Raw genomic sequence first — 15259 nt, forward strand, 5'->3', positions numbered from 1 at the left:
TCAACCTCATCCGCCCTCTTTTCCAGGTCTCCCAGCTGCTGCTTATGCTTCTGCAGTATGTTAGAGATTGGTACTAGCTTCTCACCTGTCTGCTTACCCAACATCTCGTGAGATTTCGCGAGCTCGTTCACTAGGGCCTAGTAGGTAATCGAGTGCAAGGATCCTGCAGGCTGGGCGGTGGCCTGGCCTTGGACGCTCCTCCTCCCTTCTTCGGCATCCCTGGATGGCAAAAAACGCAGGTAAGTTAATTTTTCACGGTTTCCTGGGACTCCACGATCTTTCCAGAGTCCTAGGATATCACAATGGTCCAGCTTGGCTGGTTAGAAGTTCATCCTACTTGTGCTGTGGTGCGGAGCTCTGCAACATGATCCTCCTAGATTGCCGCCATCTTGAATCCCCCATTATTTCATTTTAGAATGTATAAAAGATGCAGTGAGTTGCTCCCAACATTGAGATCGGCATCACCAGACTTCTCACTGGATCGTGCCCTATTTCTTGCCATAATCCACTTTGTTCAGGCCTCAGTGAGATTCTGCTATTGCTTTATTCTGCAAGTAATCTGGAATGCATTACATAAATGTGTAATGGAAGCAGATCTACTGGTCATATTCAAAAGAAAATTGCATAAATATCTGAAGAAAATAGTTGCAGGCCATTTAATAGTGACATGCAAAACTAAGCCTATATTTTAAAATAAGATTTTAATCTCTCAGATTATTAATTAATGTTTTATTAAATAATGCTTCATTTCAGTAGAACTGTTCAATCAACTGTTGTTTATCAAGTTAATGAATTAAGCTGCCTTTTAATAAAACTCCACCAAGCAATATTCACAATGGTTTTCTGACAAAGAGCCTGTTGAGTTAAAATGTTTAGTAAAATTACTTGTTTTAATTCCTTTAAGCTTCTGGATGACTGCCATCTCATTTACATCAAATTATTTAATTTTGCTTTGTTTCTTTTTGGGAAAAAGAATGATTGTCAAGTGATAAGTGGCTTAGATGCCAACTGATATGTAACTATAAGGACAGACTGACGGGCAGAGGGGGTGGGGTGGCCATGTTGGTAAGGGATGATATTCAGTCCCTTGTGCGGGGGGACCTAGAATCAGGGGATGTAGAGTCAGTATGGATAGAGCTGAGAAATTCTAAGGGTAAAAAGACCCTCTTGGGAGTTATCTACAGGCCCCCAAACAGTAGTCTGGATGTTGGATGTAAGTTGAATCAGGAGCTGAAATTGGCCTGTCGCAAAGATGTTACTACAGTTGTTATGGGGGATTTCAACATGCAGGTAGACTGGGAGAATCAGGATGGTATTGGACCTCAAGAAAGAGACTTTGTGGAGTGCTTCTGAGATGGATTCTTAGCTGATGCTGGAGCTTACCAGGGAGAAGGCACTTCTGGACCTGGTATTGTGCAACGAACCAGAAATGATCAGGGATCTCGAAGTGAAGGAGCCATTGGGAAGTAGTGACCATAATACAATAAGCTTCAATCTGCAATTTGAGAGGGAGAGGGTACAATCGGAAGTGACAATATTTCTGTTGAATAAAGGGAACTGGGGAGCTATGAGGGAGGAGCTGGCCAAAGTTCAATGGTGCAATACCTTAGCAGGGATGGTAGAGGAGGAACAATGGCGGATATTTCTGTGTAGAATGCAGAAGTTGCAGGATCAGTTCATCCCTAAAAGGAAGAAAGATCCTCGGAGGAGGCATGGGCGGCCGTGGCTGACGAGGGAAGTTAAGAAACATATAAAGTTAAAAGAGAAAAAGTATAACATAGCAAAGATAAGTGGGAAAACGGAGGACTGGGAAGCTTTTAAAGAACAACAGAGGATTACTAAGAAGGAAATATGCGGAGAAAAAATGAGGTATGAAGGTAAACTGGCCAAAAATATAAAGGAAGATAGTAAAAGCTTTTTTAGGTATGTGAAAGGCAAAAAAATGGTTAGGACTAAAATTGAAGACAGAAACAGGGGAATATATTACAGGGAACAAAGAAATGGCAAAAGAATTGAATTTCAGATCGGTGTTCACTGGGGAAGACACAAGCAATCTCCCTGAGGTAACAGTGGCTGAAAGACCTGAACTAAAGGGAATTTATATTTGCCAGGAATTGGTGTTGGAGAGGCTGTTAGGTCTGAAGGTTGATAAGTCCCCGGGGCCTGATGGTCTACATCCCAGGGTACTGAAGGAGGTGGTTCGAGAAATCGTGGATGCGTTGGTGGTTATTTTCCAGAGTTTGATAGATTCGGGATCAGTTCCTGCAGATTGGAGGGTGGCTAATGTTGTACCACTTTTTAAGAAAAGTGGGAGAGAGAAAGCAGGAAATTATAGACCAGTTAGTCTGACCTCAGTGGTGGGAAAGATGCTGGAGTCTATTATAAAGGATGAAGTTACGACACATCTGGATAGTAGTAACAGGATAGGTCAGAGTCAGCATGGATTTATGAAGGGGAAATCATGCTTGACTAATCTTTTAGAATTTTTTGAGGATGTAACTCTGAAGATGGACGAGGGAGATCCAGTAGATGTAGTGTACCTGGGATTTCAGAAAGCTTTTGATAAAGTCCCACATAGGAGGTTAGTGAGCAAAATTAGGGCGCATGGTATTGGGGGCAAAGTACTAACTTGGATTGAAAGTTGGTTGGCTGACAGGAAACAAAGAGTAGTGATAAACAGCTCCATTTCGGAATGGCAGGCAGTGACCAGTGGGGTACCGCAGGGATCAGTGCTGGGACCACAGCTTTTTACAATATATATTAATGATATAGAAGATGGTATTAGTAATAACATTAGCAAATTTGCTGCTGATACTAAGCTGGGTGGCAGGGTGAAATGTGAGGAGGATGTTAGGAGATTACAGGGTGACCTGGACAGGTTAGGTGAGTGGTCAGATGCATGGCAGATGCAGTTTAATGTGGATAAATGTATGGTTATCCACTTTGGTGGCAAGAACAGGAAGGCAGATTACTACCTAAATGGAATCAATTTAGGTAAAGGGGCAGTACAGAGAGATCTGGGTGTTCTTGTACACCAGTCATTGAAGGTAAGCATGCAGGTACAGCAGGTAGTGAAGAAGGCTAATAGCATGCTGGCCTTCATAACAAGAGGGATTGAGGATAGAAGCAAAGAGATTCTTCTGCAGCTGTACAGGGCCCTGATGAGACCACACCTGGAGTACTGCATGCAGTTCTGGTCTCCAAATTTGAGGCAAGACATTCTGGCTATTGAGGGAGTGCAGCGTAGGTTCACGAGGTCGATTCCTGGAATGGCGGGACTACCTTACGCTGAAAGACTGGAGCGACTGGGCTTGTATACCCTTGAGTTTAGAAGACTGAGAGGGGATCTGATTGAGACATATAAGATTATTAAAGGATTGGACATTCTGGAGGCAGGAAACATGTTTCCGCTGATGGGTGAGTGCCGAACCAGAGGACACAGCTTAAAAATACAGGATAGACCATTTAGGACAGAGATGAGGAGAAACTTCTTCACCCAGAGAGTGGTGGCTGTGTGGAATGTTCTGCCCCAGAGGGCAGTGGAGGCCCAGTCTCTGGATTCATTTAAGAAAGAGTTGGATAGAGCTCTCAAGGATAGTGGAATCAAGGGTTATGGAGATAAGGCAGGAACAGGATACTGATTAAGGATGATCAGCCATGATCATATTGAATGGTGGTGCAGGCTCGAAGGGCAGAATGGCCTACTCCTGCACCTAATGTCTATTGTGAATGACACCTGGGATTTTTACAGTGGATAACGCCTGGCACAATTCTTTCCATTTGTGAATGAACAGAGAGAAAGGGAATCAGACTGAAGATTCTCAATGAAGGAACTTGGAATGAGGGTTCTTGCACAAAATGCTTCAGGTGTATATTGGGGTGTAGACTAGAGAATATTTAGAAAGGTAATGGGATAAGTCTTTCACAATGAAGGATATAAAATGTTCTGGCGATCTGAGGATCTGCAAGTTACATATAAGAGATCCAGCACAGGTAATAAAGGCTGAATAGCCTCCCACTGCACTGTTATTTCAGTCATTTTTGAAAATCTTGCCTTTGCCAAATCCAACCCTAGAGTGTAGTATGTTCATGTCGGTACTGAGCTGATTATAGGATAATGTGAGTAGCATCTGAAACACTGAGCACACAGCCCTTTCTCCAAACTTGCGTTTTGCTTCAGAACTTATGGAATGGGAGCTGGAGCCATATTTTGAGTCCATTCTGTCAGTCAACATTCATTCATGGCTGATCAACTTGAACTACATCATTCTGCTTAACTTCACTTGTTTACCTTAGCACACAAAAATCTATTGATGACTGCTTTGAAAATACTTGATGACTGAAGATCCACAGTTCTCTGGGCAGAGAAATCCAAGGATTCACAACCCAGAAATGTTTCCCTGCCTCAGTCCTAAAAGGCTGATCTGTGCCTCTGAGAATGAGTTCAGGTCAACCTGGGCCATATGATTTTAATGAGTGAAATCCAAGTACAGAACTTAATTAGGTTCCCAGTTCATATTTATCACCTCAGTCAGCCTGAGTCCGAGCCACAGTCTAGAGTTATCAGATGGGAGTTGCAGCCAATGGAAAGTGAGATTGCCTGATTAGTTAGCTTGCACCTTGAGCAGTCCAGGCGGCTTCTAGCTGTAGTCACAGAGTAAACATCAATGGATTATAGGATTACCACTAATTACAATTGAGATGTCAGGTATGACAACCATAATTATCAATTACATGCAGTCTGTCAGTGACTTATTATTTGAATGTTAATAATATATTGAATATAACCAGCATTACTTCATGATTAATTTTTGTGTGTTATTATTAAGTATTGATGAAATCAGAGGTTGTGTTTCCTCCCCGCACTAACTCGGTTTTTACTTTGAGAATCTCTGCCCCACCTTTGGCTTGCCTTCTTCCCAAACCTTAGTTTTCACTACCTACGTGCTGCTGAACTTCTTGTTCTTGGAACTCATTGCACGGTCACCACTGGGGAAAACAAAACACAAATATTTAAGTGAGGAATGTTCTGCAAGGTGTCGTCAACTATGATTTATTTTTCTTATCGTTCAGACATTTATTTGAATCACCACGTAGGAACTATGAATATCCTAACCTATAGAGATAGATGTGGGCTCTTATTCCAATACATGATGTGCTTTAAACACTGGGACCTCAACAAGTTGCACTGCCTCCCAGTGCAATTTTCAATGTATACTTTAATATTTCCTTTCACATTCTTTAGTTACACCATAATCCAGAGGTTTTTGAATGACCATCAAAATACTATGTTAAAACTGAAGTGAAAATAAATAGTTTACCAATTATTAGATTCTCATCTTTGCTTTCAAATCCCTTCATGACCTCATTCTTCTCTGTCTAAACTCCTCCAGTTCCGCAACTCAGTGAGATATCTCCACTCTGCAAACCCTGAACACATGAGTACCCTCAAACTTATTTGCTTCACCACTGATGGCAATGTCTCCAGGTGCCAAGACCCTTTCCAACTTAAACTCTGTTAAACTTAAACTCTGTTCACCTCTTCTCACCTTTACAACTTACATCTTTGACCAAACCTTTGATCATCTGCTCTCATATATGATTAAGTGTCAAATTTTCAGTGCCAATGTATTGCCTTGGGATATTTTATTATATTAATGGTCGTATGTCCCATTCCAGGCACTTGAGTACAGAATCCAGGTTTGCGCTGCAGAGCAGTATTGAGAGAGTGCTGTGCTGCTAGAGGTGCCATATTTCAGATTAGATATTAAACTAATGTTCTGTCTACTTCCAAAGTTGGCTATTATAGATATTATGGTACTATTTTCGAGATGATCGAGGAAATATACTCGGCATCCTGACCAATTTATTCCTCAAATAACACACAAGAACAAATTTTCTGGTCATTATCATATTACTGTTTGTAGAGATTCACAGAGCTCAAATTTGCATACATCATTACAACAGTGACTACATGTCAAGTGTGTTGTATTGGTTAGGAGAAAGTGAGGACTGCAGATGCTGGAGATCAGAGCTGAAAAATGTGTTGCTGGAAAAGCGCAGCAGGTCAGGCAGCAGCCAAGGAGCAGGAGAATCGACGTTTCGGGCATAAGCCCTTCTTCAGGAATGAGGAAGGTGTGCCAAGCAGGCTAAGATAAAAGGTAGGGAGGAGGGACTTGGGGGAGGGGCGTTGGGAATGTGATAGGTGGAAGGAGGTTAAGGTGACGGTGATAGGTCGGAGAGGGGGTGGGGGCAGAGAGGTCGGGAAGAAGATTGCAGGTCAAGAAGGCGGTGCTGAGTCTGAGGGTTGGGACTGAGATAAGGTGGGGGGAGGGGAAATGAGGAAGCTGGAGAAATCTGCATTCCTCCCTTGTGGTTGGAGATTCCTAGGCAGAAATGAGGTGCTCTTCCTCCAGGCGTCGTGTTGCCATGGTCTGGTGATGGAGGACCTGCATCTCCTTGGCGGAGTGGAAGGGGGAGTTAAAGTGTTCAGCCACGGGGCGGTTGGGTTGGTTGGTGCGGGTGTCCCAGAGGTGTTCTCTGAAACGTTCTGCAAGTAGGCGGCTTGTCTCCCCAATGCAGAGGAGGCCACATCGGGTGCAGTGGATGCAGTAAATGATGTGTGTGGAGGTGCAGGTGAATTTGTGACGGATATGGAAGGATCCCTTGGGGCCTTGGAGGGAAGTGAGGGGGGAGGTGTGGGCGCAAGGTTTTGCATTTCTCGCAGTTGCAGGGGGAGGTGCCGGGAGTGGAGGTTGGGTTGGTGGGGGGTGTGGACCTGACGAGGGAGTCACGGAGGGAGTGGTCTTTCCGGAACGCTGATAGGGGAGGGGAGGGAAATATATCCTTGGTGGTGGGGTCTGTTGTATTGGCTATAAAATGGTTTGGGATGGCCTGAAGCTGTGAAAGATGTTATATAAGTACAAGTCCTTTTTATAAAATGCAGATTTTTTTGAAGCATTGTAAATTTTGACATATTCAATGACAGTGGTAAAATCACGCCAAAGGCTACTTTATTTAAGTTAAAAATAATACAGTGTACAAGAGACTTTCAACATTAACCAGTTAACTATTGGTGTACTCAACATATTTTTCAAACTGTGCTGGCTAATTGATACAACTGTTGTATTTATGACTACTATTGAAACAGCTACAAAGTCGATTTTTTAAATAACTGCTGAGACCTCAATGCTTTTCTTTTTAAAATAACTTGAAATTGTTTTTTTTTTGACAGCGACACTCTTATCGAATTTATGAATTATTTTAAGAATGTTGATCTGCATCAGATGAACAAAAGGAAGCCCTGTGCGACTGTGAAGCAATTCAATATGAAGCCATAAATTATGTAAATCAGTATTTAAACAGAGGGAACAATGGGTACATTTTCAGTCCAGTTGGCACCTTTTAAAAAATCAACAATAATAACAATGGCTGGGCTTGAGACTAAGTGAAGCTGGGATCATCATCTGTGTTCTAATGTTTACCTTGCTGATGAAAGTTTGTTCGAAGTCTTAGTAAGCTATTATTCATGTCATAATCCACAGATAAAAATGGTTAAAATTTTCTATTTTAAAAATCAGAACTTTTGAATTATTTTTAGCATTACAGTCCAAAATGGGACTGGTGGAAATCAGAAGTTTTGATGACATTTCTTGACTCATTTCACGTTTTAAGTTAACTCTAGCATAGTAAGTGTTCATTCATTAGACTTTAAAATAAAATACTATGGATCAGGCTTTGTTGCCAAGTCTCATGTTTTACTGTAAAGGGGACATTCTTGAGCATGACACTAACAGCTGTTGTTTTGGCAAGGCATACAAATTGTGGGTGTTGATGGCTAATTTATAATCTATTGAATGCAGATCTTAGTTGCATGTATCAGTGATGCATATTCTATCCTCTTCAGTCTTCACATTTTCTTACCGCTGTTGTTAAATTTCAGTCTATTTTAATTCATTCCCTCATTGGCTTATCTTTCAGTATCATACCATTATGCACAGTGAAATAAACTGCCTGTCTGAAATCCCATTGTACAAAGTAATTCACTGCCTGCCCTATTTCAAACAATTTTTTGCCAAACATCTAATCTCTTTAAAGTTTACTGAGGTGGTTTGTATTGTTTTTTGTCCTATTTTTTTCATTTATTTTTTAAAATTTTTGCCAAGTTTGTCACTGAGTTGCTGAATGAGTTCTGCCAACTCCCCTGTTGCTTGTGACTTTTCTTCCAGAAGTTCATAACGAAGACTGGAAATGTCCTGTTTGATTTCCTTAAGTTCCCCTGAAATACCAATAGAAATGTTAGTAAGTGAGGTTTTGGAAAATGCAATTATATCAAAACAATGCACATACATAGAAATGCATCTCCTTTCAAAATTTGAGATATTTGATTTATACCAAAAACTTCACTCCATTACAAAACTTTAAAACTAGCTCGAGAAGAAACAAGAAGAAATATTTTACATTTGAAGACTTTCAGGTTCTAAGGGTTCGTTCTTTGTTGTGTTGACTCTTGTGTCTGTTGCCTATATCTGCGCAGATGTCAAATGGAGTTTCACAGGAATTTTAATGCTCAACCTATGCATCATGATACGTATATCTATTTAATGTGGGGGTTGGGACCCCAAGTTGGGTAGAGAGCTGAAAGTTTGTGAACCCTGAGGCATCAGGGTTGTGGAACCCTGACTGATTAAGAACAGTACGTTCTTCCAGTAACAGACTCCCAATATTACAGCTCCTGCAACCCCCCCCCCCCCCCCCCCAATGCGAGCCCACCTCACTCCTGTTGAGAAGCCCAGCAATTTTCAAGTTTTTGACTTGAAAAATGGTGTCAAAATGGACAAAAGTTTGGGAAGCCCCAATCATGTAGAAATTATCCCTTTTGTTCTTTTATTTGGTCATTGGATGTGGCCAACTGTGGCTAGGTCACCCTTCTATCCCTATGTCACCCGTAAAAAGTGGTGGTGAGCAGCATTCTTGAACCGATGCTGTCTTTGGGGTGTAGGAACATATTCATGTGAAGAAAAGATTCCCAGGATATTGACCCAGCGAATGAGGAAGAACAGCAATATATTTCCAAGTCAGGAAAAGAACTTGCAGGTATTCCCATGCAACTGCTGCCCTTGTCCTTCTAGGTGGTGGAAGTCCCAGTATTGGAAGGTGCTGTCAAAGGATCCTTAGTGTGTTACCGCAGTGCATCTTGTAGATGTACACAGTGCTGCTACTGTGTGTTGGTGGTAATGGGAGTGAATATTGAATGTTTTGGACACAGTGCCTCTCAAATGGGCTGCTTTGCCCTAGATGGTGTCAAACTTTTTAAAGTGTTTAGTAAAGCTGCATTCATCCAGGCAAATGGAAAGTGATATTAATAGTGGGGGGTGGGGTTCAATGATAGTACTGGCATTGAATATCCAGTGGCAATAGTTACATTATATCTTATTGGAAATGGCCATTGTCTAGCACTTGTGTGGAGGGAATGTTATGTGACATTTATCAGTCCAAGCTTGGACATTGTCCATGCCTTGCTGCTTGTGGAGGTGGACTGCTTCAGTATCTGAGGAATTGTGAATTGTGCAATTGTCAGCGAACATCTCCACTTTAATCTTATTATGGAGGGATGGTCGTTCATGACATAGATAGGATGATTGGGCCTAGGACACTATGCTGAAAAACTCTTGCAGAGATGTCCTAGAGTTCTCCATAAACCAGAACTCTCTTCCAAGGTGGTAGGTTTGAGTCCAACTAGCACAATGTTCTCCCCCGATTCCTACAAACACCAGGTTTGCTTGGGTTTCTTGCTGCCATACTCAGTTGAATGCTGCCTTGAAGTGAAGGGGTGTCACTCTCATTTCACTACTGGAGTTCAGCTCATTTGTCTATTCACCAAGGCTGTAATGAGGTCAGGAGCTAGATAACAAAACTGAGTGTCAGTGACTTAGGTTATGTCTTTACAAATTTCACTTGGTAGCACTGTTGACAATCCCTTCTATCACTTTTCTGATGATCAAGTACAGACAGATGGTTAGTGATTGACCAGGTTGGATTTGTCCTGCTTTTGTGTGCAAGACACTACTGGCAAATTTTCCACATTGTTGAGGAGATGCCTGTGTTAAACTTGCATTGGAATAACTTGATATGAGTGTGGCTAGTTCTAAAGGGCTTGGGTACAGTTGTCAGGGCTCATAGTCTTTGCAATAACCACTGTCTTCAGTCATTTTTTTATATTATGTGTAGTGAATCAAATTGGTTGAAGACTGGTATCTGTGGATGTAGATGCTTCGGCCTTGTTTTTTGAATGTAAGTGCTGGGTTCACCTATCATTGAGGTTGGAGATGTTTGTGTACCCTCCACTTCCTATTAGTAGCTTAATTGTCCAATTGTGACTGGAAGTAGCAGAACTGCAGAGCTTAGATCTGATCTTTGGCTCAGAGCGGTGCTGGAAAAGCACAGCAGGTCAGGCAGCATCCGAGGAGCAGGAAAATCGACGATTCGGGCAAAAGCCCTTCATCAGGAATAGATCTGATCTGTTAGTTGTAGCTTGACTAACCCCTGTCTATTGCATGCTGCTTCTACTCCTTGGTGTGCAAGGTGTCCCATGTTGTAGCTTCATCAGGTTGACAGGTTATTTTTAGGCATGTCTGGTTCTGTCCCTGGCATGCTGCCTTGCACTCTTCATTGATCGAGGGTTGATCTCCCAGCTTGATTATAATGGTCAAGTAAAGGATATTCGGAGACAACATAACAATATGAGGGAGGACATCCTAAATATAAAGAAGGGACTTGGTCTCCACAAGGATTGAGTGATGGTTACTTCTACTGAGTGTGCCCTGGAAAGATGTATTTACATCAGGTCGATTGATGAGCATGGGGTCAAATAAATTATTCCCTCTTGTTGGTTCCCTCAAACGCACACCTGTATATATCTACCATAAACTGGCCCGATTTGTTTGATGTTGTTTCAGAAAATGGAATGCTAAAGCAAGCACCCAGACTATGAAGCATTTTTGTGCATACGGAACTACTTGCCTTCATTGACTTCATCATTTCCTCTGTCTACCTGTGCTTTGAGCACATATCGCTTTATTAATCGTTTCATAATCCTCTGCAAAATATCAAAAAATATTTTTAATGTACATGAGGAAACAGTGCTAGTTCCAACTTCCTAAGAATGTACATCTACAGACCTGTCAATGCTTGGCATGTTAACACTCTTATCAAGGTATGGTTGATAAATACTCAATTATAATTTCTGACAGACTCTGATCTGCATTCTTTATCTACAATGCAAAGTTGAACTATATGCATGCCCTAACACTCCTGGAATATCTCAGCTGAGATAATTTATCAATATCTTCATGAAACATTAAAGTCCTTCATAAAGTAAAGATTAAGAAAATCTTGAAAGAGTGATGCAGTGGAATAGAACACATTTTGATTTTGCAATCAAACTGAATCTAGCCAGCTTGAAGGATTAAAATGCTGTTCAACAACAAAATCTAAGGGGATCATATCCTAAATGAGAATCAAAATACTGCAGATGCTGGAAATCTGAAATAAAAACACAAAACGCATGAAAAACTCAGCAAACCTGGCAGCATCTGTGGAGAGAAACAGAGTTAGCATTTCAGGTCATGATCTTGATCAGTACTAATGAAGAGGAATGGGGTGAATACAGTCCTGGGGTTCCATCGGGTGATTGTTCAGAACCGTGCAGTGGGCAAATGGGGGAAAAGGTGGAATTACAACCAAAAGGTGTGGGGAGTCAATGTTGTGGGGGAGAAAGTAGAGGCATTTGCAGAGGTGTGAAACAAGGACAGTGATGAGGGGAAACTCAAAGTGAATGGTGGACTATGTAGAAAAGCATCTGAGGGCATGGTAGGCTACAGGAAGCAGATGGGTGGCAGTAACCCTTCTGTAGAGGAGCAGAATGGGCATCATTAAGGTGTAATGCTTGGGTTCAGGGGGCAAGGAGCACAGTTTTAGGTGAAGATCAATCGATGAGTCTCCACATTGGGGGATGGGTAGGAATGGGCTACTATGGTGTGAGGTAAAATAGGACTCAGTGGGGAGGCAGAGCTATCTACTGTCGAGAGTGTGGTGCTGGAAAAGCACAGCAGGTCAGGCAGCATCCAAGGAGCAGGAGAGTCAGCGTTTTGGGCAAAAACCTGCTCTCAGGTGGGGCCTGATACTGACAGTGCCTACCTCAAGCTGTGATCCCTGCCATCACTTTCTGTTCTGTAGATGCAAAGTACTGTGACAAAATGACTGCACCATGACTAAGGCATGTGGAGTCAGGGTCACTTTAAGGGTAAAAGAGTGGGATTCAAGTCTGCTGGACAAAAGGACATTGAAGCAGCGAATACACAAAGCAGCCATTTTAATTTGTAATCATTTCATCACCCATTTGTTATGCAGATAGATTGAAGGTCAGATGCTGGTCAAAGATGATTTGCAACATGCAACTGATGCTTGCAAATTGAACGGACATCTGAATGATTTGGAAGTTAACAGCCATGTTGCGACAAAAGGCTGAGGCAAACTATGAGCCATGCAACTTCCCAGGGTCCTGTGTGAGCCACATAGGCCTCACTTCCCCATCTGTCATGTGAGTGTAATGACAGTCTGTACTGAATCAGTGAGAAGTTGAGTGTTTAATGTGAGTTCAGGATTAGTACAGTGTCGGAGCACTGCAGGCATTCCCTTTCTCGATGACATTGTGCAGTCACTCAGCCAACACGGCACCTTCACCATGTGGCTGTGGATACTGAGCCAAAATGTGGGTAGATGATGGGACAGATCCCTCGTTACCAGCATGTTTGGGGAGCAGTGTGGTCATCTCTCATTTTCAGGGTTTGCTGCTGAAGACTGCTCTGACATCTCTATTGCTCCTTCTGTGCCCATTGACAGTCATTCCCACTAGAGTCCTGCACCCTACTGTGTGTGGCATGTTGCTCACTGTGACTGCCTATCCAAGAAGGTGAAGGTGGATGCAGGAGGACCAGGGCCACCAGCAAGCCTTGGAGAAGCAAAAGTCAGCACTGAAAATGAAGAGCACCCATGTCTGAGAGATGTTGTTGGTGCAGAACCCCTCAGGATGCATGGGTTATGCAGGAGACACAAAGCTTTCCAGCCCTGAATCCTTTTCCTGGAGATGAGCAAGGTGCAATTATTAAAACAGACTCTGTATGTCTCAGGACACTCTCATGGAACTGTGCCAGATGCTGAAACAGGAACTAAGGGCTCCAAGAATGGGAGGCCCTGTGCTTGTGAAGGTGACAGACACTCTGAACTTTTAAGCTCCTCCCAGGCAGTGATGATAACTTGTGTGAGATCTCAGTTGTGCACCCACAATCCAACAGGACAGTCACTGCTGCCATCTTTGCAAGGATCACTTTGTTTCCCTATGGTGAGGCCAATGCTACAGCCTGGACAATCGGATTTAGGAACATGACTGGGTTACCCTTGGTGCAGCCAGGTGAACTACACCATGTGGCACTGAGAAGGCATTACCACAACTCTGCAGATTTCACCAGCTGGAAGAGGTTCCATTCCACTAATGTTCAGGTGATCTGAGATCACTGTTACCACTTTTTGCAGGGGTTGCCCACAATCCTGGCAGCAGCCATGGCTGCTATATCCTGGAGCAATCTCTTTTCGCTATTGTGTTTGAGGATCCAGATGCCTGACAATTCTAGTTCCTAGGGAAAAGGGCTATTCACTGTGACTATGGCTGCTGACACCATTACACAATCCTCTGAGAACTCTGACAGATGCACAGTGCAGATACAAAGCTGCCCATATCTCAACCAGGACCATGGTGGAGCAGACGATGTGGCTGCTGAAGGTGTGCTTTCACTGTTTGGACTGGTCTGGGGGAACTGTCCAACACAGTCCAGACAGAGTGTGCTGCGTCAACATGGTGTAATGTGCTCTTCAGTAAGGTGGTGTTCTGGATGCAGAGGAGCTGGGGGGACCAGACCTGTCTTCCAAGGAGGAGGATAAGGACATTGGAGAGGAGGGAGCTGTCCTTGTCCATGACAGAGCTCAGCTGCATCAGGCGTTACAAACCAGCGAGAACCACTTTGACACCCATTTCTCATCAATGAGAGCTGGTGCAGCAGACCATTGTGGGGCGTAAAAGATTTATTGGTCATGCTGCACAGATCTGATGTGCATTGTTGGGCTGAACTTCAACAGCAATTGGTTGTGTTTGCATTCAATTTGCAAAGGATAAACCAGGAAAACTACAGACCTGTCAGCTTGACATCAATTGTGGGAAACTGATGACAACCATAATAAGGGATAAGATAAATATACATCAGAGAAAAATAGTTAATACTGGACAGTCAATATGGTGCGATCAAAGGCAGGTCATGTCTAAAAAATGTAGGGTCGTGCTGTGGATGCTGTATATTTGTACTTTCAGAATGCATTTGATGTGATGTCACATGACAGTTGGTTAGACAATTCGAAATGTTTGGAATTGATGGGTCTTGGCAGATTGGATTAGAAGTTGACTAAACAATAAGAAACAGGGGGTAGGTATAGATGGGCATTTCTCAAATTGGAGATGAGTTGAAAGAGGTGTTCCCCAGGGATCAGTGTTGGGACTCTTGCTTTTTCTGATTTATGTATAGACACATACAAGGCTTGCGTAAGGATTTGTAGCTCGGGTGCTGGCTGCCATAGTTATGGACATGTTCGCCGAGCTGGGAAGTTGATTTGCAGACATTTTGCCCCCTGTCTCGGTGACATCTTCAGTGTTTTGGAGCCTCCTGTGAAGCGCTGCTGTGCTGAGTCTTCTGGAATTTATTTGGTTCCATTCCTGCTGCTTCCGGTTACCGGTTCTGGTTGTTCGTTGTAGTGGCTGGTATATTGGGTCTAGGTTTATGTGTTTGTTGATGGAGTCTGTGGATGGTGCCATGCTTCTAGAAATTCTCTGGCTGTCTTCTGTTGAGCTTGTCCTATGATCGTAGTGTTGTCCCAGTCAAATATGTGGTCCTTGTCATCTGTGTGTATGGCGAAAGTGGGTACTGCAGATGCTGGAGATTAGAGTCAAGCTTAGAATGGTGCTGGAAAAGCACAGCAGGTCAGGCAGCATCCGAGGAGCAGGAAAATCAATGTTTGAAATGAAGGGCTTCTGCCTGAAACGTCGATTTTCTTGCTCCTCAGATGCTGCCTGATCATCTGTGCTTATGGCTCAGAGGGACAGATGGTGTTTAGTGGCTTGTTGGTTTCTTGGATGTAGATTGCTCATTGTGTG

General features: G+C 42.9%; 1 protein-coding gene across 1 annotated transcript in view; it reads right to left on the minus strand.

Moving 5' to 3' along the window:
• Window positions 1–8111: 8111 nt before the first annotated feature.
• LOC122556621 (short transient receptor potential channel 7-like) overlaps window positions 8112–15259 on the minus strand; it is a 152095-nt gene continuing 144947 nt past the window's right edge. Inside the window, exons 11-12 of the mRNA XM_043703527.2 lie at window positions 11023–11098; window positions 8112–8278 (exon numbers count right to left, since the gene is read on the minus strand). Coding sequence (XP_043559462.2) covers window positions 8142–8278; window positions 11023–11098 — 213 coding nt within the window. The 3' untranslated portion in view covers window positions 8112–8141. The remainder of the gene's footprint in view (window positions 8279–11022; window positions 11099–15259) is intronic.

The sequence above is a fragment of the Chiloscyllium plagiosum genome, unplaced genomic scaffold (genome assembly GCF_037043375.1).
Source record: "Chiloscyllium plagiosum isolate Xiang-an unplaced genomic scaffold, Cpla_swu_hap1 HiC_scaffold_16, whole genome shotgun sequence".
Taxonomy (NCBI): Eukaryota; Metazoa; Chordata; class Chondrichthyes; order Orectolobiformes; family Hemiscylliidae; genus Chiloscyllium; species Chiloscyllium plagiosum.